The sequence below is a fragment of the Odontesthes bonariensis genome, chromosome 4, assembly GCF_027942865.1.
Source record: "Odontesthes bonariensis isolate fOdoBon6 chromosome 4, fOdoBon6.hap1, whole genome shotgun sequence".
NCBI classification, from domain to species: Eukaryota; Metazoa; Chordata; class Actinopteri; order Atheriniformes; family Atherinopsidae; genus Odontesthes; species Odontesthes bonariensis.
In genome coordinates, this window is record NC_134509.1 from 33187693 (window position 1) to 33209459 (window position 21767).

Consider the following 21767-nt stretch of genomic DNA (forward strand, 5'->3'; position numbering starts at 1 on the left):
ATAGGGAGATTTGGGTATTTCTGCTAACACTGTTGTCCCTGCAGTCCAGCATATGATAAATGACAGAAATGGTACAGTAAAAATGACAAAACAACAAAATCAATTCAAAAGCAAGTGTAAAGAAGAGGAACAACGCCAGATGGATGACGGTGGAAGTCATTTTCCCCTTCTAGAAAAAGGACATCTTGATATTGAGAAAGGAAACCTGCAGTAGACAGCTGTGAAAACAGACTAATGGTAGTTTTAAGTAAATGCACTTTACTGACTATAAGGAATAAGGCGAAAGAGACCCGGGCATGACATTCATCAGAGGTCCCTGGTTTAGAGTCAGAGCAGGGACAATGGGGTGATGCATTTTAGCTACCATTCCTTCAGCTTCAGCACCATATGCTGGGGAAACACAGCCCTAACCTCGGCCTGACTTTGCTCAAACTCATTAATAATTCGCTCCCTACTTTAATCATAAAGTCCCGTCTCTCAGTCATGTCCGTCACTCTTCAACGCCACTCTCATTGGCTAGTTTGTCTCCTCAACAGCCAATAGCGGGCCGCTGGGGGCGGACACCGAGTGCTCAGGTTGGTGGAGGGAGCATACCAAAGAACTCCAACCTGCTCCTTTGTGAAACCGAGCCGGCCAGAGAGTGGAGCAGCTACAACAGCTACAGCAGCAGCAGCGGCAGCCGCGCGGGACCGTGCCGCACCCATATTCAGCTCCTCCCGCGCGGATCTCTCCGCACAGGTAACAACCGCTCAGATTACCGGAAGCGAGCACAAAGTGCCAACACAGGAGACAGAGCTTATATCCTCCGCGTTTCACTTTTTGGGAACTTGAAGAAAAAGGCTTGGAAGGAAGTTTCGACACAACTTGTCTGTATTTGCGCTCCTTTTTTTTTTTTTTTTTTTTTCTCAGTCCACCAACAAGGTGATCCCAGGTGCGAACTATATTGTTTCCCACCTCGACGAGATCTTATCTGGATATACTTGACAAACAACTTCATACGCACAGAAAGGTGAGTTCATATGAATTCCTATCCTGTACACATATGTTTAATCCTTTGTGGTATTTGAAAGCTTGAAATATGTGTGGATGAAGAGGGGGCTTTTTTTTCTTTCTTTTTGCTGCCCTTCTGCCCGGGGGTCGTCGCTCCCATCAGCGTGCTGAGGCATCCGCACCGTCTCTCATGTTGGAGGAAGGAGCCTGGAGTTCAATGCAATCTGAACATCGTTTGCACCGTCTGCTCTGTCCGTGCCCCTTTAGAGAATCTGCCCCTGCCAGACAACTTTGCCCTACTCTTTGCAAAAGCGCTGTTATCTCTCCGAGCGAGATAAGACCTTTGGTTTCTGTATCTCCCTCCCGCTGGATGCCTCTGCTACACATTTTGCATTTTGTCAAAAAAAAAAAAAAGATACTTCAACATACTTTGAGTGCAGATGTGGGCCATTTTGAGACGTTACCTGCATTGTGATGTAATTAGGCAAACCGCTCCCGCATTAAAGATAACCAGTGAGGGTTTAACGCTCAGGTCTTGTTGACACATTATTGCAGTGTTGACTCAACTCGGCTGTAAATGCGCGAGATGTGGAGTTGAACTGAAACCCAGTAAAAGGCGTTTGATATTTCCTGTTGTATTTAGAGCTGCAGAAGTGTTGGGCTCTTTGTTCTCGGTTAAGCTGGTGGCTAAGTGATGTGAGTTTGTCTGTTATTCTAAGAAGCTGAAACCAATGTCTGAAATCTGAGGAGCACTCATTTTAAGAGTCAAACAGCCTGAGTCTGGCCCAGAAAGAGCATCCTTCAGTCATCATTTACTCTGACTCTGAGGTGTGCAGTGTGTGGGAATGTCTTTAAAACGCTTGTTTTGTCCAACCAACAGAGCAACACCAGTCTTTAGTTTTGAGAAGCAGGACTTGGAGATTGTTTTTTTTTAAAATGATGGGTAGACACGGTGGTTGCAATCCTATCTCGTCTCCTAGCGCCAAACACGCCCAGAAAGCTTTCCTGTCAGTGATTTAGGATTATTGTTAGTGTTATTCATTTACTGAAATCCAGTTATCTTTGCAAGCCAAAAACAGAAGTAAACTCACTGCACTACTGAACTGTTTACTCCAGGTACTCATTCACCGTTGCTTTATTTTTTTCTAATTGGTTAGAAATGATCTCTACTTCACGTCCCCTGTAGCCTATTCAGTTTAAATTTAATTTCAGTTTGACTTCTACGGCACCAAAGTTTGAGTTTTGGGACATAATGTTGTTTATTCCTTAAGAAAAAGGAAACCCTTCTGTGGTAGATAGCCCACAGTATGATAGAGGACATGGTCTGTAAATGCAGAGTTTGTGTGTTTAAATGGATAAAAGTCATCATTAGGTTGCTCCTGTGCAGATGAGCATTGATCAGTTGTCTTTTTCTACACTGAAGCATGGGTTATAGTCTGTGTGGAAGCTTGTTCTCTCCCTTAGGGCTGGCTGAAGTTTGCCTGCTCGGGCTCTTCTTTCTGAGAGGGAGGAGGGAGAGGAGACCTGGGTGTGGCTCCTCTGGTAATGACCGGGTTGCATTCTAACCAGTGTTTACTGATCCAACCCCAGTCCATTCACACACAAAGAGAGACACATGGCGCATGAGAACACACAGTCATGCAAATGCGGTCGTTTGGAGACACACAGACGTGGTGGAAGGGCCACAGGGAACATCTTGGAGTAAATGCTTGCAGCTCAGACACAGATACAAAAGGTTCAGGGCCACACAGAAAGTCTAAGGGGGGGGGGGACTTCTTCTTGACACTGACGTGTGTTTGTGGATTGAATGCAGTGGGTTCACCTGTGAGTTTGAGGCAGATGTTTTTAAGAGAATGTGAAGCTGACGTTGCTCTTTGCTTAATTTTGGGTTTATATGGGGAGTCACTATTTTGCTTCCACACCTTGTTGAGCCCACTTGCTTTGAGGTCGTATCTTTTATGCAGGCCCCCCCGCATGCTGAGCTCACTAAGATTATGTTTTGGAAAGGTGGAGATTAGGTGTGGCTGAACATCTCCCTGCTGTTGAGGTGTTTGACCAAAAAGAAGTGTGAAAATATGTCAATGGGGGCAGCTTTGTCGGAAATTCGGCCGTATTGATGTGCATCTAAATTTCATAGAAGCTGTCGGTGCAAAAAAACCCCAAAAAACCAGCTGCACTCCAATCTTCACTTTCCTCTAAGCTCTGGTTTGGTCCCCAACCAGCTCACTTTCGGTTTTCATTACCCACCACTAATTATTAGGAATCAAAAAAGGAGTTCCCTCCGGTGCTCCTGCACCTTTTACCGTGCTGAAGTCGGCAGTGAAGCTGGCCCATTCCCAACGTGCTGTATGTCCCCATGAAGAGAGCTTCTGGCCTGCGTGTTCCCACAGTGGAGGGAGCTTCGTATGGCGGACCTTCAGTTCCAAAAGTTGTGTTTTCTCCTGCACGCACAGCTCATGCCAGGTAGGGTCGTGGCGACAGAGCTTCCCTGTGGTGGAGTTAAAGTTTTAAAAATAGTAAAGATGGTCCAGCTTCTTCATTTTTTTGCTGTCCGCACGTCTTCCTCCTTGTGGTACATTCTTCTGTGGTCCTCCTCTTTAAAGTTTTAACTAACTCTCTGCCAGTCCACCGAACTCTGTCTTTTGCTCGACCAGAGTGAGCGCAAAGGTGTTTCTTCCCGTACCTGAAGCTCACTCGGGTTGTTTTCTTCTTACGTGTGCAGCATCTGACTTTGTTTTGCTCCGAGGTTGTCGTGCTCTGCGAACTCGAGCTGCGTTGCATTGCGACCGTTATTGCAGACGTTGCAGATGCACGCTGCTTCTGTGCAGCCGCCCTGATTGTCTGTTCTGCAGACACCTCGGAGCGGATCACGAAAGGTCGGAGGAAATGTGTGTTGTCAGAAGTTCTTCTATTTGGCCTTCAAACAGCTTTCTTTCGGGAGGAATTTAAAATGTATTTTCCCACAACAATCTGGGATCTGTGAAGCGCTTCAGTCCAAACAACTTTAGCAAAGTTCAGGATGTTCTAAAATAGTTTTTTTTTTATTTATTTATTTTTTTTTTGGTGTAAATGGAGGATTTACCCTGACGATGCACATCAAGATAAAGAGTGCAATGATCCCGTCTGCAAAAGAGTCGAGATGCCAGCTCTTCTCCTTATTTTACCTTTAAAAGTGTCCTCCGGTTTGTTTGCAGCTGATTTATTGAGTTCATAGTCTTCTTCGTCAAAACCTAAACCAGCACTTCCTTCACTGAAAAAAAAAAAAAAAAAACCAAAAAACCCCGCTGCCGCTTGCTTCCAGTCAGGTTCTTCCACACCAAACTGGCTCATCAGGGCTCTAGACTAACTTTTTACATTGGTTGCACTGGTGCACCTAACTTTTTTTCTTAGGTGCACCAGCACAAACGTTAGGTGCACCCAAATGTTCAAACGCATTCCATTTAACACCGCAGTTTTACAGGTTCACTTTATTTATTTATTTATTTTAAAATCGCTGTCCATATATGTCTATTAACTAGCAATCTGGTCAAAATAAAGTTCTTTATTTGAAGCACAATTCTACAAACGTACTGAACTTAACTTACTAACTACTAACTGAAACTTACTGAAAAAGTGTTGGTGCTTAAAGTGCTTCACTGGCCCGAAATTTGAACTTGAAACATCTCAAGATAAATAAAAAGAAAATCTAAATTAAAATTGCAAGTGTTTTAAGGGCTTCAAACTGAACATCTCATGGCTCAATGTCTTATGGACTATCCTCCATTGCAGTCACATGCTCCTCGGATGGCCAACTCCTGTAGTTGGGTTAAATATATGTATCAGTATATTCTCCGGTCTTCCTCTCCTCAAGATACGGCCGAACACTGACGCATTCCTGAACGATCAGGAATGCCATGTACTCACTGTTCAATTAGCACAGACGTCTTTTTTTCCAATGTATCTGTGATGACTCCTATAAATTGCGCGCACGCGACATCATTGCTGTTCGTCGGGTTTATGTTCAAGCCATTTTTCTTCTGAAGAATTATTTCGGACTTAAACTCAGTGAAGGGAACTTTTGCAATATGGTCGGCAACGTTAAACTTGATCATCATCTGGGCCTCGTCCGATGATGTATTTGCTGCTGCCTGCCGCTGAAAGGCTGCGGGGGGAGAGGACACTGAGCAGGTAATGTGTTTCATAGATGCGTTGTGCTTTTTCAGCAGCCCCTTTCACACTGCCGAATAACCCGCGTTTAATTCGCGAATTTAGCGTGTCCGCTGTTGCGTTCACACTGCCGACCCGGGCTGCCGCGTCAACTCGACTTGCCTTTCGACCCGCGTCTGACCCTAGTCTTTTTGCCGAGCCGAGTTTGATGTGAACGCAATCGACGCGGGTCGGACGTGGGCGTGACGTTAGGAGTTTAAAAGACAGAATGGACAGCTGATTCAGAACAACAGCGACAGGTGAGGACAAGTTTTACTCTGTTTTAGCCTACATCAAGTTCGAGACATTTTTTAATATGGCCAACTGGGGAGACAAGGAGGTCCGCGAGCTCCTCAGCCTCCGAGCAGAGGACGTTATTTTCCGCCACATTTCGGGGACGGTGAAAGATGGACCTCTGCTGGAAGGGCTGGCGAGAAAGATGGGAGAGCGCGGTTTCCCACGCAGCAAGACGCACCGTAAAGTAACATCTCCATGAACTGCATTGCAAAAATGAGTTCTCAAGGTGTCCCGCCATCGTTTGTTTGAAAAATTTGATGCAGACAGGTGTATTTCACCCTACCTCCGACGCATGGCTTGTGACTACGTCATTGTACACGCCCAGCATTTTATATGTTTCGTGTGACGCTCTGCGATAGGCAACTCCCCCTGAACTCGGCTTCAGGCGACACGGGTCACCCTGACACGCCAAGCGTTCACATTGCTCGACGCGGGTTGAAGGTGCAATTTGGACCCGCTAAGATAGCGGGTCGCAGTGTGAAAGGGGCTAGCGTTTCAATTCGAAAAACAACCCCACACCATAATCCCCCCTCCTCCAAACTTTACACTCGGCACAATGCAGTCAGACAAGTTACCCAGGCTCCGCCCTCGCAGTGACGCAACACCTTCGGCTCTGCTACACTTACTCAGGCAAACTGCTCATTCAGGTGGATTCGAGTTCCCGAAAAAATGGGAACTCCACCCACTTTGTCGGGAAGCAATCAACTTTGAGCAGCGCCAACGGCCCAGGGTAGAGGCGTGTTCAAGGTAGTGACGTGGTTGAACTGCCACTCAACCCATGGATTGTACACGGAAGCGCTTCATTCAATATCAACATGGAGCAGCGTCAAGCTCTTGACACTGCTGTAGATGCTGTAATGAAAGTGTTCGACGGGAGATTCTCGTTAAAAATCGAGCAAAGAACAGCCCTTGAATCATTTCTTGACAGGAAAGACGTTTTCGCCTTGCTCCCTACTGGCTTTGGTAAGAGTTTAATCTACCAGTTAGCCCCGCTGGTAGCTAAATCATACGTCAGAGGAAAGAGTGGTGTGATTGGCTTAAGCTTAGGCACAGCCTTTTCTGGCCACAACCAGTAGCAACCCGAGGGAGGCGGGTTGACCAGGCCATTTCGAATCGTATTCGTTATGGTCTTGGTCAGACCAGAATCTCGAAGAGATTTCAAAGTCTATGTTAATCAGGCTACAGACAAGTACCGTTCCCCTGGCAACCGCCAAACCCAGACTCGTCCATCAGATTCCCAGATGGAGAAGCCTGATTCCTCACTCCAGATAACGTGTCTCCACTGTTCTAGAGTCCAGTGGCTGTGTGCTTTGCATCGCACTTGGTATAGTTTGGCTTGGATGCAGCTGCCATGGAAACCCATTCCATGAAGCTCTCTCTTAAGTTCTTGAGCTAATCTGAAGGCCACATGAAGTTTGGAGGTCTGTAGCGATTGACTCTGCAGACAGTTGGCGACCTCGGCACACTATGCACCTCAGTATCAGCTGACCCCGCTCTGTCATTTTACCTGGCCGGCCACTCCGTGGCTAGAATTTATACACCCGAGGCCATGGAAGTGACTGGAACTCCTGAATTTAATCATTTGGATGGGTGAGTGAATACTTTTGGCAATATAGTGTATGTGATAATGTTTGGCCACATAATGCTGTGGTTTTAACCTTAAAGTCCTCTCACTTTTCCTCACTGTTGCTTTTTCTCCACTCGTGTTTTAGGCGGATGCCGTAATCAAACATTTTTTCTCACATTTGTCTCATCCATCATTTCATTTCTTTGGATTTTTTTTTTTACTCTTCCCACATTTTTCTTTCTTTTTTTTTTTTTTTTTTCTTTCCCTCCCCACACTTTTGGCAGGAGAAAGGGTCACTGATGTTCCTCCCTGTGTGTGCTGCATCGTGCGTGTTTGGATTGAGATTGGGTTACATAGCAAGATTGTGTAATTGTGAGGTGTGTCTCTGCTGCAGAGAGCTGCTCCGGTGTTTCCATTGTTGAGCGAGTTGAACTTGGAAACGACGGTGATGAAGTGTTAAATTGGTGTCTATACGGTGGGGGAGACCAAATGCACACCGCGGCGAGTTTACCGTAAATGGAGGGTTCGAGTCGGTTGCCGTTGGCCTCGCTTTGAACGTGTGTCTTGTCGTGAAGGGTGAGTTCTGTTCTGAACTGGTTTTGATTACAATGACACATCCACTAAGTTCCTGCTGGGACTTGTCAGCCTGTTATTGACTCCCCAGTAAAATGTTTCTGCCTTCTTGAGAGAAAAAGTTATAGAAAAAAGTTCTCTGTATTTACACTGTAGCCTATTTGTTTGTTTTTTTTGTATTTTTTATGAGGGGAGATTGGGAGCACTGCCTGATGCAGTATATCCAAAGGGTCTCAGTGTAGTTGAGGCCTTGAATCTGTGGTGGCCAATCCATGTGTCAAACTCATGCTCCATGCTCTCTGAACCTTTTTCACAATTTAAGCCCCTTGAATCCTGGCATTGTCATCAGTCTCATTAGAAATAAAGGTGGGGGGTATTGATGGAAAAACCTGACCTTTTTCTTTGGGCACATAGTGTTGCTGAACATTGACCTGACCAACTGGAGCAACCCCAGATCATACCACTCCCCCCACAGGCTTGTACAGCAGGAATGAGGCATGATGGGTGCAGAACTTCATCCGCTGCGCTTCCAACTCGGACACAACTATCGCATTGAAATGGAGTAAACCTGTATAAATCAGACCGCATGACCTGTATCTGTTACTCCAAAGTCTGATCTTTATGCTCCGCTGCAAGTTTTTCTTTTTCAATTAGCCTCAATGACAAGCGGTCTTGTTAAACTCTTTAGGCTCAATAGTTGGAGTTCTCCTCACATTATGCACATGGAAAGGACTTGGAGGATTTGATCGCTTTATGATGCTTCTGCTCAGTTCGTTGCTATCGCTGTTAATGATTCCTTGCATCAGCACTGAATAGCATATCATTGGTTGGCAACGTTTTTGATTGGCACTATCATCTTGAACTTTGTATTTAAGTCGTACATAAAGTCTGTGTTTGTTTTCTTAAACTAATTACCGTTTTCTCCGCAGGCTGAAAACGTGAATCTATCGGCTATCGTCAGTAAAGGCCTTCGACGTCAAACTGGATCCCTCCGGTCCTCATCTGTCCACCTGATGGCATGCCGATCCCCCGCCCATCATAGAGGGCGAGTCTGAATTCCGCCCTACAACTCTTCCTTCGCTCCTTGTGTGACAGGGTTCCCTCCAGTCCTTCCTCTTCGGCTCCTCTCTGGTCCCTCACCCACCTGCCGTTTCAGCATGGATACAGTCAGTCCTGACCAAGAGGGATGCTACTACAACCGCTCCGTCAAATTCTTCTATGAGCATAGTGGCAAGAACATCAGCGACCACTGGAGCAATCGTGACTACGTGATCGTCTCTTTGGGCATAGCCGTTTGCTTCTTTGTTATTTTTTCCAACCTTTTGGTCATTGGGGCCATTTTAAAAAACAGACGCTTTCATTTTCCCATCTACTACTTACTGGGTAATCTGGCTTTGTCGGACCTATTCTCAGGTAACATTACTTCACTGTATCTGTCTCTTTGTTACTGTTGGAATCATGAGAAGATCGTGTAAACACGTAGTCAGAAAAAATGTGGGAAATGTCCCTTTTGACTTCCATCATAGTTTCAAACCTCATCATGTATTTTGAGACAGCCATGAATTGAAAGCCAAGTGGTATTTAAAGAGTTTCAACACAGTTTGAACACAGCTCTTTGTCTAACAGATAAAAATGTGTGGCTTTGTGAAACTGCGTCACAGACCGTCTCTGTAATAAAGATCATCTTATCAAACCGTGGGGGTGAAGTGCAGCACAGACAGGTGCTTTTAAAACCGAAACCCTTGACTCTTTCTGAGTTAGAAATGAGAGCAGTAGCTTGAATGTCTCCGTCTTTGAGGGGTCTTGTGAGAGCTGATGGGCGTAAATGCAGCGTAATGTAAATGGTGTGTGTGCGGAAGCTGAAGTGTATTTTGGGTCATCAGAGCTGTAGCAGGCATGTGCTCCACCTGTGCTGAGAGTTTCACTTCTGGGTCTGCACCGCTGTTTCCTCTGGAGTTAAAAGTTGTGCCTTGTAGTGAATTCAGCAACTTTACAAACAGAAACCGAGAATACAAAGTCCAGTTTACTCAGAGTCTGACCAGGAATTTATTCAGCGTCCAACCCAAACTACATCTTTAGCAAACATTATGTCAAATTGTTTTTTTTTTGTTTTTGTTTTTTTTAAATCCTTGCTGCCCTCTTTCCAGGTGTCTCCTACCTCCACTTGATGTTTCATACTGGTCCCTGGACTATTAAGCTGTCTATGTACCAGTGGTTTGTGCGGCAGGGGCTAATCGACACCAGCCTCACAGCCTCAGTCTTAAACCTTTTAGCGGTGGCCGTGGAGCGACACCAGACCATCTTCAACATGCAGCTGCACAGCAATATGAGCACCCGCCGGGTTTTCGTCATCATACTGTTCATCTGGCTGGTGTCCATTGTTATGGGCCTGGTTCCCACCATGGGCTGGCACTGTCTGTGTGACCTGTTGAACTGCTCCACCATGGCGCCGCTATACAGCCGCAACTACCTGGTGTTCTGGGCTATTCTCAACTTGCTGACCTTCTCCATAATGGTGGCTGTCTACACTCGGATCTTTCTCTATGTGAGACACAAAAGCAAGCAGATGTCGCAGCACACAACCCAGATTAGACACAAGGAGACCGTGCTGAGCCTGATGAAGACTGTCTCCATGATCCTGGGTGAGGAAACACACACAGTACACACACGAATCAAAGGCTTTACACTTAAACTTAATTAAACCTGCATTATGAATATCAGATCACATGGATCAAAGGTATGTTTGCAAATGATCTTATCTCTTTTACCCTCGTGTTTCACCTCGGAATACAAATAGGCAGTCAGTATCACTTGTTGATATTTCAGTTTTATGCTCCTGTGAGATGCTTTTTGGCATGGGAGACCTTTCCTGATGTGGACATTTCTCCTCTATTCTGATCTGTGAGCAGGAATTACAGCTGATTGGGGTGTTCTGCCACTTAAAACTGATGAGACTGTGAAACAAATTAGCTTTAAGTGATCTAAATATGTATTACAGCATAATGGTACGTATTTTTGATGCAATGAATTCTTAAATCATGACTCTCTACTCATGTCTAACCTGTATGATGGCTTTCAAAGCAGAGAGGATTTATTGTGAGATGACCCGCTTTTATGAAAAAAGAGACGATGGAACATGACTTCCCGTCTTGCCGGTTTTGTTTCCCTTAGTCATGCAGTGAGAAAGACTAATTAGCTCACTTAAATGTTTAACAGCCATAAGCCACAACACCTGCTTTCAATTCTAAACTTTTACATATCAAGGCATGATACAAAATCCTCTGGGTCATACCGGGTCTGAACAAAATTTGAATGCACCCTCGGATGAACAACCCCACATGATATGTTACCGTATGCAGCATTATTATTTGTATCACAGAAATGAAGCCAAAAGCAGAAGCAGTCTGTTTAAAAAATAAATAAAATAAAATGTGCACCCTCACTGCTCTCATAGGAATTAAGAGAGTAAGCTGCAGCCGTTTGCATGTTAACTGTTAAAGTTTCTGACAGCTGTGCAATTAGAAAAAGACCGAACAGATATGTCTTGTTTGTAGGGAATTGCAGGAGAAAGCTTCTCCTCTCAAAAAAAAAAAACAGGACACGTGGAACAATGTCCTTTGGACAAACACGACCAAAGGGGAAACGGCACCACGTTTGGTGAAAACCAAACTCAGCATATCAGCACAAACTCCTCATTCCAGCTGTTGAGCACGGTGGAAGCGGGCTGATGATTTGGGCTTACTTTGCAGCCACGGGACCTGGACACTTTGCAGTCACTGAGCTCATCCGTCTAACAGCTAAAACTTGGCTCGACTTGAGTGATGTAACAAGAAAACAATCCCAAACGCAGATGCAAATCTAAAACCAAGTGGCTGAAGAAGAAAAAGAATCAAAGCATTGCAATGAAACGGTCACAGTGGCAACATGGCATACTTGCGGTCAAATTGTTTCGTGCTCGGGCACACAGAAATCATCATGACAAATGGATTCTAACGGGTGTTGCCAAAAAATGCTGCCCCCTGCTCTTTAGAATTTATGATGGTTATACTCTATAATGTTAAGTTATTACAGAGAAGGCCACGAAACACTGGCAGCAGCTGAGGAGCCTTATTAGGCAGCAAACGTCAACATCAAAGTCAGAGAGCTCTTTCAAATGAGGAACAGTTAAATATATCAACAAACTGATGCAGCTGCAGTTTTTCAGCAAAAAGAGAAGAGAAAACAGCACACAACACATATTGTGTTAGTGCTTAGTCCATCTCTGGTGGTTTTATTCCCAACTCACTGTGGAGCGCACACGCGTGTGGTTGGGGTGCGATTAAAGTGCAAGTAAAGGAACGCTGAGCAGTCATGCTATGCTGTGTGCTCATGCTTCAGAATCCCTCTCAGATGCAGTTGCCGTACAGTTTGCCTTTCATGGACAGAGTGGGGAATGCCATGCAGTGGAAGTCCGGGCTGGCCTGGAGTCGAACTGGTCAGCTTGCTCTCTGACACTGCGGCTGCTCCTTCCTGATCCTCTTATCTCAACCCAGGACATTCCTGCAGAACTCCCTGCTGCAAACACTCAGCATTTACTACTGTTTCTAAAAAAACATGCTTTACACTAAGTTTGCCTGGTAAACTCGTGGTTTTGTCAAATAAAGCCAATGAGTTGATCCATCCTATATCCGTATGCTTGCTGTATTGATTGCAGTCTTTGGAAAACAACCCTGACAGACACGTTCCTAAAGGAAACTGCAGTGTACAACAGTCTTTCATTTTGTAAAGGAGAAAAAAAGTGTTTTCAGAGAAATTGACCAACTTGTTGTGGATCGTAAAGTCGGTATCATTGGGATTTATTTCCCCTAAAGGAACATTGTCATAATTTTGCCCTAAGTCATGTGGTAAAAGTTGAAACGACGGCTATACTGTGTTGTACTTTTAACCACATTTCCATGTAAAATGGGAAACGTTCAGAGCTGACAGTGTCGCTGTAATTGGAGAGTAGCTACGGCTTGTTCAAAAACATCACTAGATCCATCAGTAGGTGCCGTCTTTAGAAAAGAAGTTGCTATAGGTGTCAGAAATGTGAGTGAATAAACTCTGCAATGTACCACCCACAATCCCTCCGACCGAACACGAGAGGAGGGGCTCACGGGTGGGTCGTGTTTTTGAGCAAAAATTAGGCTGAATGCTTTGCCGTGGAACAATAAAGATCCCAAATCGGTATGTCAGTTGGTCACCTGATATGACTAACTTCTTCCATACCTGGGTGCCAGTCCAATAGATTTCATAGAATTTGAGAAACCTGTAGAGCCGCTGGAACCCGCACAAATGCGGTCACAGGCTGGCATGCAGGCTCCTGTCACAGCTCGCCTGTACTCGTCAGACCCAACTTTTACCTCCCACAATAAACATGACCTCCCCTTTGTTCTCTTCTTAACTAGCCTCACTTGGTTTCTATGAAATCCTCCCTTGCCTTTGCTCACGCTCTATGAATCTTGGATTAAATTCCTCAAAAATGCAAAAATGCTACATGCCTTTGTCCTGTCGCTCAGCAGCCAGTATCATGCCGTTTGGCCTGCGAGGCAGGAAAAGGAAAACACCGAGCATGCCCTGACAGGGAGCTGCAGAAAACTGCCTCATCTGTGCACGTATGACACACTCATACACGTGTGTGTGTGTGTGTGTGTGTGTGTGTGTGTGTGTGGTTTGAAACTTGAGCGTAAGGGAAACTTTGCTATTCTACTTTTTTTTTTTTTTCTCTCTCCCCGGAGTGAGCATGTTCTGGCATCTCTTCAGGCTGCTGTCATGGACGATGTTTTCCTTTTTAAATTCAGGAATGCGTGACACGTTGTACTTCCACATCATTTTTACCATTTCCGTCTACAGATTGTTTTTTTGCATATATGAGTGCTTAGCTTAGCAAGTGTGTGTACATTCCTGAGCTGCCCTATCAAATATTATGATAATGAAAGCTGATCATACCGACTGTGTGTCTGTGTGTGTCGACGAGGGATTTCACAGTTCATTCCCTCTCCACTCAAACAACCACCTACTTCTTCACATTCTTTACAAACCTTTTTTTTTTTTTTTTTTTTAAATAAGTATTTTTCCCCTTCTGGTTCACTTCTATTTGATCTGTTCCTTTTCTTGTTTGAGTGCAGCATCATTTCAGATCTTCCTGTGACGTGAGCTCGGCTCTCTTCTCTGTCGGCAGGCTGCTTCGTGGTCTGCTGGACGCCCGGCCTGGTCGTGCTGCTGCTCGACGGCCTCGGCTGCGACAGATGTCAGGTGCTGCGCGTTGAGAAATACTTCCTGGTGCTGGCCGAGTGCAACTCCTTCGTCAACCCCATCATCTACTGCTTCAGGGACAAGGACATGAGGAGCACCTTCAAGGACATCCTGACCTGCCTGTGCAGTCGGGACTCGGACCACAGAGGCATCTCTGAAGTCCACTTTAGCACCATGGAGCACGAGGTACTTTCTGAGAGCAACGGAGCCGATGACGGCAATCACAAACAAAACAACCACTCGCACTAAAGACGAGTCTATAGCTTCAAACCCCTGAAATCACACCGAGTTTAGACAGATGATGATCATCTGTTTACTGTTTATTCTCGAGAGCTATTCGACATCCATCTGACAGCTTAGCTGGGCACATTCTGTCCTTTTGTAGTTTTAGTGTACATAAGGAATTAAAGTACTGTACACACAAACACGGGTGTTTTAACAAATGCATTTTTTTTTTTTTTTAAGTTTTATGCACATTGTCCACATCATGCAACCTCAAGGGGGGGGTAGCCTTGAGCGTATCACAGAGCGGAGGCATCGGAAAGAGCTGCGGAGTTCAGTGTCACACAACCCAAATGTAGAACCAACCGCTTACTTCGCCAGACAATCGTTCGGATCTCTAGTTGTGAGGCAACCATGAGCTGAAAGTCGCTGCTGCTGCAGAGTAACAGAGTGGGGTGGGGGGGTGGGGGGGGGGGGGGTTGGCGACCTGAAGTGAGTGGAGGTCATGTATTACAGCCAAGATGGTGTGGAGGATAATGATTCAGGTGCGTTCCACTTTCACCTTGCGCTGTAGATTTATCTTCTTTGTTTGTTGTCAAAATGCCCGTGTTTGTGTGGACGAGCCCTAAGGCGCTGTCATATCTTGGGCATCCAACTCTCTTGTCACTGTGTTGACTTGTGCAAGAGACTCGTTCATTTGACTTGATCGGTCGGTTTCTATGACAGCACTTCTGGAAATTTCGACATGTCACAGGGAATTTTGCCAACTTTTCAGTTGAGGTTTACGCAAGCAATGTATTTTTTAATTTTTTTTCTCTTTTTTTTTTTTTTTTCCCCTTTTCTTACAAAAAGCCACATTCTGCATGTGAATGAGAGAACACGTTCAGTTCATACAAGAGGTACAGAAAGCCATCTCATTCAACACAGATGCACTACAGCCCGCACTTGTGTTACCCCTGCATCTGTTGGTTGGCGATTTTTCTTTGTGCTTTCCCCTCTTTCTTTTCCTCGGACACACTCACTGTGTCACATGAAACTTTCATGTGAAAAAGGTGACATTTGTGTATGCAGCCATGTGGCAAGAACAAATGTGTGCCCCATCCCTGCCCAAACATTTCGCAGGATCAGGCGCCACTCTTGTTTTGGAGGTCAACGAATAGAAGTCATCTCGTCATGCAAATAAAACCCAACACCCAAGTTGATGGGTTCGATGACCTCTGCTCATTGATGTCCAAAAGAAAAGCGGATTCCTCTCCCTGGGAGCTTGAAGCCAGAGTTTATATTTATGGTGAAAACTGTGTAACTTGCTTTAACGCTACATGTCTGAATGTGAACTATCCGTATTTTATGTGTACTGTATGTGCCTTAACTGCTACATCTGTGTTTGTGGTGCATCCAGTGTTTGTTGCTGCTGCATTGATGAGAGAAACGAGGAGGATGAAAAGGGGAATAAGGAGGCGCGTGGTTAAGTAGCCTCAGAAAGTGCTTTAAAATTTGGATTCATGGCCAAAGAGACAGTCCTGCAACTATGTAACACTTTGGCATTTGGTTTGAATGAACAACAGGAAGCATTTGCAGCTCATGAAAATAATTTAAGATTATTTTTTTTTAAGTTAAACTTCCCTCGGTGTTGTTGGAACACCGGCAGGTTCGTGGCTTACATCACCATTACTCCAAACAAACGCTTATTTACCGTTTCATGCTCCGCTCACTGCACATAAAATCTTAAGAGAGGAAGTCGATCTGTGCGCTCTGAGTGAACCGGGGACCAGGAACTCGGTGCACTTTTTTTTAATTTTTATTTGTGGTTCAGTGCCGTGTTTTTCATTTCCCCGCCATGTGTTTGACATTTGATATTTGCTTCACTTCAGGCACTAAAACGGGACATTTGTGAGCGCAAACAAAGACTTGAACCTTGTCATTTTTAGCATTTTTTTATGGCACAATCGCGACGACTTTAAGAGAACGACCGTATATTTCCTGCTGGAAGTATTTGCTGTAGTTGACAATACCCCAAACTCGGCTAACATTTCTCCTCTGTGACCTCTCTGGCCGACGAGGGCCTCATTTTCATGCCGAAGCAAAAGTTTGTAACTTTAAGTTTTGTCTTAATCCGATCAGTTCCGACACTAAAGTTCTCTGACAGCTGGGTGTTTTGTGTTTGTGTGGTTTTTTTTGGGTTTTTTTCCCCCTCCATGTGTCGTAGCTCACCTGTTGCTGCAGCTGCACCTGCCGCGTGTTAATGTGTGTCTGCAGCATCCCCTGTATACTTTGGCTTTACAAATGCTGTCGTGTTTTTCAGAAGTTTTGGCATCGGCCGTGTGGAAATCATTGTTTCTCATGACAGCCCTATTTGCTAATTATTTTCTCTGCCAAATATAGCTCATGTTTGTGCAAATAATCTTTTTCTGTGCGCAACACATGTCCCAGTGTTCATGCAAAATATAATTCGATGCATATGTAAGCCAATCCAGCCAGAAGTCAAACTTTCCGTGAGGCAAAGTTTTGCAAAACATCAAGGAGTGACCTTGATCAGAGTCCTCAGATCTCATAAAACAAGCCCTTAATGGCCTCAGTGCCTGGAATCCCACGGTTGCCCCCTGAGTTGTTACTTAGTTTATTGTGACCACAGTATTTCTGCATCTTCAGTGCAGCTTGGTTACTGGGCGCGTCTTAGATTGTGTGCTTGTGTTGTAAAGTCTTAAGCTAGTCCAGATGCACGCTGTTGGTTAGCGCAGCTCATGCTTTTTTGCAACATTTCCTCTGACTCGTTACTCTGGCATGTGTGCATGTTGGAAGCATGCACTTGCGCGCACACACAGGAAGTGCAGTCACGAGTGTCTCGTATGTGTGCCCTTGCATATTTGAGGGAGAGCAGTGATTCACAGAAACATTGTTTTCCATGTTTTTTTTTTTTGTTTTTTGACATTAAGATCAAAAGGGAAGCTGGAGCGGGGCAGGAAGGCGGGACTGAGAGCCTTTGTCCTCACTGTGTTGTGATAGTGAGATATGCAGTGGGGCATGTAATTCAAAGAAAGTTTTTGCTTTTATTGGTAACAGCAAGTCATTAACTATGAATACTTATTAAGAAAATTCTTTTAAAAGAAGCTATTTAAAGGGTGTATCTGTATTCCAGCTATTTGTCCTTTAGATTACAAATAATTCATTGTGCTAACTCTTATTTTCCTATTATAGGCATACTTTTGGTATATATCTGACAGTTCAGGAATATTTTCATATCATTTTGGGTTTATTTTTGTACAGACATTGTTACAATAATGAGAATAAATGCACAATCTGACCACGTGTGATTTGTTGGGTCTTCTCTGCCTGCCTGCTTTGTCTGCTTTCCACTGCGACTGCTTCTTTGTGATAACCGGTGACTTTTGCAGTAAGAAACATGGCAAACTTTGTGGAAATGATATCTGTGGGATAAACATTTGTTTCATATCTTCTCCTCTCAGCAAACGTAGCTCTTTTTGCTGGTTTGAATGTGACTAACCCGCTCGTTATTGTTTTTCTGTCTCTCTTTTGGTTTCCTAATCCTCACTTTACTTTTCTCTTCCTCTCCCCTGGTCCTTTACCTCATTTTGACTCTGCTCATTCTCTCATCTGTCTCTCCACCACTGTCTGTAGAAGTCTATGCGCACAATCCGGAGGATAGAAGGGAGCAACGGGACACCTCTCATACATGCAGGCAAGGAGGACACCATTGCCTCTTCAGAAAAGTGGAATTAAGGCAAACGGAACATTTTCGGCGTGCTCAAGACACGCATTCACACCAAACAATTACAAGAACAACCCTCGAGGTGTCTTCTGCCAGCCGGCAGACTGAAAGGACTCCAAAAGAGTTTTTACCTCCTCTGTTGGTGGGCAGGGGTTACACTGTTGGTAAATCTATAAGGGGAAAAACAAACAACATCTTATATTAGCAGGCCATCATGATGGCAGATGTTGCTTCATAATCAGGCTTCAGGAGGCGTAAGGAGACCGTCCAGCCCCAGCTGGTCTCGATGACTCACTGGTTTTTCCCCCCAAGGAGGATGTGGCAGAAGAACACCTGGAACAAGTTGACGGTGTGCAGAAGAAATGACTGAAAATGCGTTTTATGTGTGTAGATGCTCCATCTGCGGCCAGATTGTCGGGTAAGCCTGGCTTGAAATAAAGCAGATGCAAGATGTTCCAGTTGATGCAATGACACGAGCCCAGAGTTGCAATCCATCTCCCTTTTGTTAGTCAGTTTTTACCGAAACTGTTTTTCGACTGTAATGATCCAACTATGCAATTAGAGGTCTCCTGGTTATGTAGAGACACAAATCTCTGGGTACTAGACAAGTGATGATGTATAACGCAAAGGTTTACACACTGCAGAATGAAAAATATCTTACTCAACCCCAGCCATGAAAAAACCAAAAAAAAAAAACGGTTTCCACGGAAACCGAACCTCAGTGACAGCCTCACAGGAGGACTGACTGCGGTGCGGTGGTATCTGGCTGCGTTTGCTTTGGCTGAAGGTGAACTGACAGTGGAGTGCACGTCAAACAGCAGGAAATGTGACACCAAACCCCCACCCCCCTTTTTTTTTTTTTTAATTAAATTCAGTGAATAATTACAAGTTGTAACTTATTGATATTTTGATGGTTTCTTAAAAAGTCTAATAATGCCTCGTTGATCAGTTGTAGCCTTTTTAACTGTAACCTTTGTGTAAGCAGCTCTATAACTCACTCAAGGAAAACCTGACGGACAGATTTGTCCCTTGAAGACCACCAAATAGATTTAAAAAGATTAAGTTTAAAGCAGCTGCTTTTTTTACTTGAAGCCTTTTAAGGTGCGTACCATTTGTTAGTCTTGGCAGTGATGTTATTTTTGTGATCACTGTGTACTCGTCCCGTCAGTGCTTTTGACCCTCTTGAATCTGCTTGTCGGTTCTTAATTTTTCAGTTACATCTCATCAGACCTTTTGTCTTTATAAGCACAATGGATTACTGCACCAACAGGTTTAAGTGATAAACACGTGATCCCTTACATGCTGCTCTTTAATCGGCAAAATAAATTGCAGTAAAGCTTCAATAAAGGAGCAGAAATATCGCCGTGAGAGTAAGAACTCCTTTCAAAGTTGCTGACAGCGAGGCAATTTCAGTCGATGTTTTTATTTTTATTTTTTTATAAAAGGGTTTGCTGGCGATCAGAATCTTCCTCTTAAGCTGAATGGGAATTTTTTTTTAAGTTTAAAAATGGAGGATTAAGAAATCGATGAGCGGATGTTTCTGGATTTTGCTTTTGAATATAAAAGGCTTGTGACATAATGCCATATATTTATTTTATTTCTCTTTAAATTGTTTTTACAATCACAGCATTTTATAAGCTGTTTTCCTCCTGGGTCTGCTTTGTTTTTGTTTTGTTGTTTTTGCTCACATGTGCTGCTGTTATTTGTTTCACAATTTAAATTGTCTCCGCCGGAGTTATGCACCACATTCTTCTGTAATATATTTTTTACATTTCTCTCTATATATAGTATTTTATTTATGACATTGTAGATATCAAATTGAGCCTTAAGTGCATTCAGTCAGACGTAACAGAAACAATCCAACACGAATGGCGATCGAGCATAAATCTTGTTTTAGTTTTTAATTCTATACTTTTTTTTTTTTTTTTTTTTTTTTTTTGAGCAAAGAGGATGTGTAAGTAACAGAAGTGATGGAACTTAAATACAGAGCAGTTCATTTATGTCAATATCAAGTCTAGCTGACATCTTGTTGTTATCAAGCAGGACACTGGTTGTGATTCACAATAATGACATTAAAGGCTTTGAGTCCATGTGTCTTCCAGACTCTCCTTCGCCCTCCTGCCTCAGTTAAGGTTGGTGTCAGTTTGCTTTGGATTCTGTTTGGCAACCGGTTCTTAAGATTTCTTTCAGCTTCTTTTTAGACGTTTTATTCCCCTCCTTCAGGTCCACGGGAGGGGGAACCGCCTCGGGTTGAGCAGCAGTGTCTTTTTTGTTCTCTTGGGCGAACTTCTTTCTTATCTGCTCCCCGACTCGGCCCAGTCCCCCTCTGTCCTTTTCCTTCCTTCCTGCTGGAGCATTTAGAAGAGACTCCTTCCTTATGTTGCCCAGAGAGAGTCTCTTCAGCGGCGTCGAGGCTTTCTTGTCTGTCGTCAGTGAGAATCTCTTTTGGGAGTGCTTGTCCTTCTTCGGGTTATCCGGCTTCAGTTTCTGCAGGATGCTCTTTCTCTTGCTCTTCTTCTTGGGCAGCACCCTCTTCAGTTGACCCAAGGCTTCGTTCAGAGGCGACGACGACTTCTTTTTCCGAGAGAAGATCCTTTTCGAGGAGGAGCCACCCATAGTTAGTTGACCTGCTGGAGGAAGAAAAATCTGTTCAGTTAAAACCCAGTTTGAACCTGTCGGGATGTGAAAGTTACTGGAATATTTAAAACTTTATTCTTTTTTTTTTTTTTTTTTTTTCTGAAAAGCACTTTTGGAAAATGTCAAAAGAATCAAAAAAGAAAAAAATCTGTTGGATACATCTCACAGTTGACTATAGATTTCCTCTCACATTTGGATCAGAGATGTCTCTGTTGCTTTAACATGAAGGTGTATGAAAAAGGGAAAGATTCCACATAAGCCTCTCACTGGTGCTACAAAGATTTGCTTTAACGACGTTACATTTAGTCACTTTGCAGTTTGTTTTATTCTTTATCCAAAGCGAATCACAAGTGAAGAACAATTTTCAAGCTTCAGGTGGCTAAGAATCATCAGAAGTCACCACTCATTGGCACGATTAATACAAACGGCTCCTGTATGCCCTCTAAAGATGAAAACTTGACTAAAAGATGTCAATTGCAGGTAAAGAAAATAAAGTTTTTCAAAGCATTTTCACACCGTCTTACACATAAAGGTACTTACTCTGCTCAAGTCCTCTTTCCAGTCGGAGCAACAGCCTTCTGTGCGCAGTTACCCTGGTGATAATGAGTCTGCTCTTACCTTTACCATCATGGAAAGTATCTGAAGAACCGGATCAGATCGCACTAGTTTCACCATCTACCTGTTATCTAATGGAAAGATCAGCCACAAGACTTTTAGACCTAATTTCCTGATTTTTTTTATTTTTTTTTCCTTACCATAACAAGTCGTACACCAATAGCAAAAGGAATTGGCTGGAAGATCAAACTGGTTCTGTGACATTCTCCAAGCCTGATGCTCTCTAATCCTTCAGAGACACCAAACAAGTTTGCCTCCCAAAACGCCCATGAATCTTAAAAACCTGCTTCATAAAATGAATGGTGCCAGACCCTTCTTTTTAATTTAATAAACATCTTGTCTAGACATCCACAGCAGGAAAGCTTTATGTCTCACAGTATTACAGCTTGGAGGACATAGATTCGTTCACACGGACTGTAAACCAGCAAGAAAGCTGATTGTAAATAGACCAACGTTGTTTATCTGCTAAAAAAAAAGGATATTAGAGAGTGGACATCCCTGCCAAAGGGGGGAGATTACAGGCCAACTAGGAAGTAGTGTAGGTACACAGTGGTTCGTTATTAGAAAGTGATAACAGAGGCACACGTAGGTTATATAACCACAATGTCATATGTCACATGACTGAAAACTGAAAGTCATAGTCATGCGCCTGAATCCCTGTGAACAAGCCAAAAAGAAAGA

General features: G+C 43.9%; 1 protein-coding gene across 2 annotated transcripts; it reads left to right on the forward strand.

Annotated features, from left to right (window-relative positions):
* Window positions 1-624: 624 nt before the first annotated feature.
* lpar2b (lysophosphatidic acid receptor 2b) lies at window positions 625-19772 on the forward strand. Of its 2 annotated transcripts, none has more exons than XM_075464029.1 (5): window positions 625-1009; window positions 8542-9025; window positions 9760-10254; window positions 13812-14071; window positions 17744-19772. In XM_075464029.1, exons 2-5 carry the CDS (start codon window positions 8770-8772, stop codon window positions 17843-17845), a joined length of 1113 nt encoding a protein of 370 aa, XP_075320144.1. In that variant the 5' UTR covers window positions 625-1009; window positions 8542-8769; the 3' UTR covers window positions 17846-19772. The 2 variants fall into 2 exon arrangements, with proteins under 2 accessions (XP_075320144.1, XP_075320145.1); XM_075464030.1 differs by lacking the exon at window positions 625-1009 and adding an exon at window positions 7104-7615.
* The last annotated feature ends 1995 nt before the right edge of the window (window positions 19773-21767 follow it).

What these genes read in the sequence shown, in the direction of transcription:
- lpar2b (XM_075464029.1), top strand. Translation starts at nt 8,770, where the DNA reads ATGGATACAGTCAGTCCTGACCAAGAGGGATGCTACTACAACCGCTCC. An exon ending in GACTGTCTCCATGATCCTGG is followed by an intron (nt 10,255 to 13,811) that starts GTGAGGAAACAC and finishes CTCTGTCGGCAG; the next exon opens with GCTGCTTCGTGGTCTGCTGG. An exon ending in TTAGCACCATGGAGCACGAG is followed by an intron (nt 14,072 to 17,743) that starts GTACTTTCTGAG and finishes CACTGTCTGTAG; the next exon opens with AAGTCTATGCGCACAATCCG.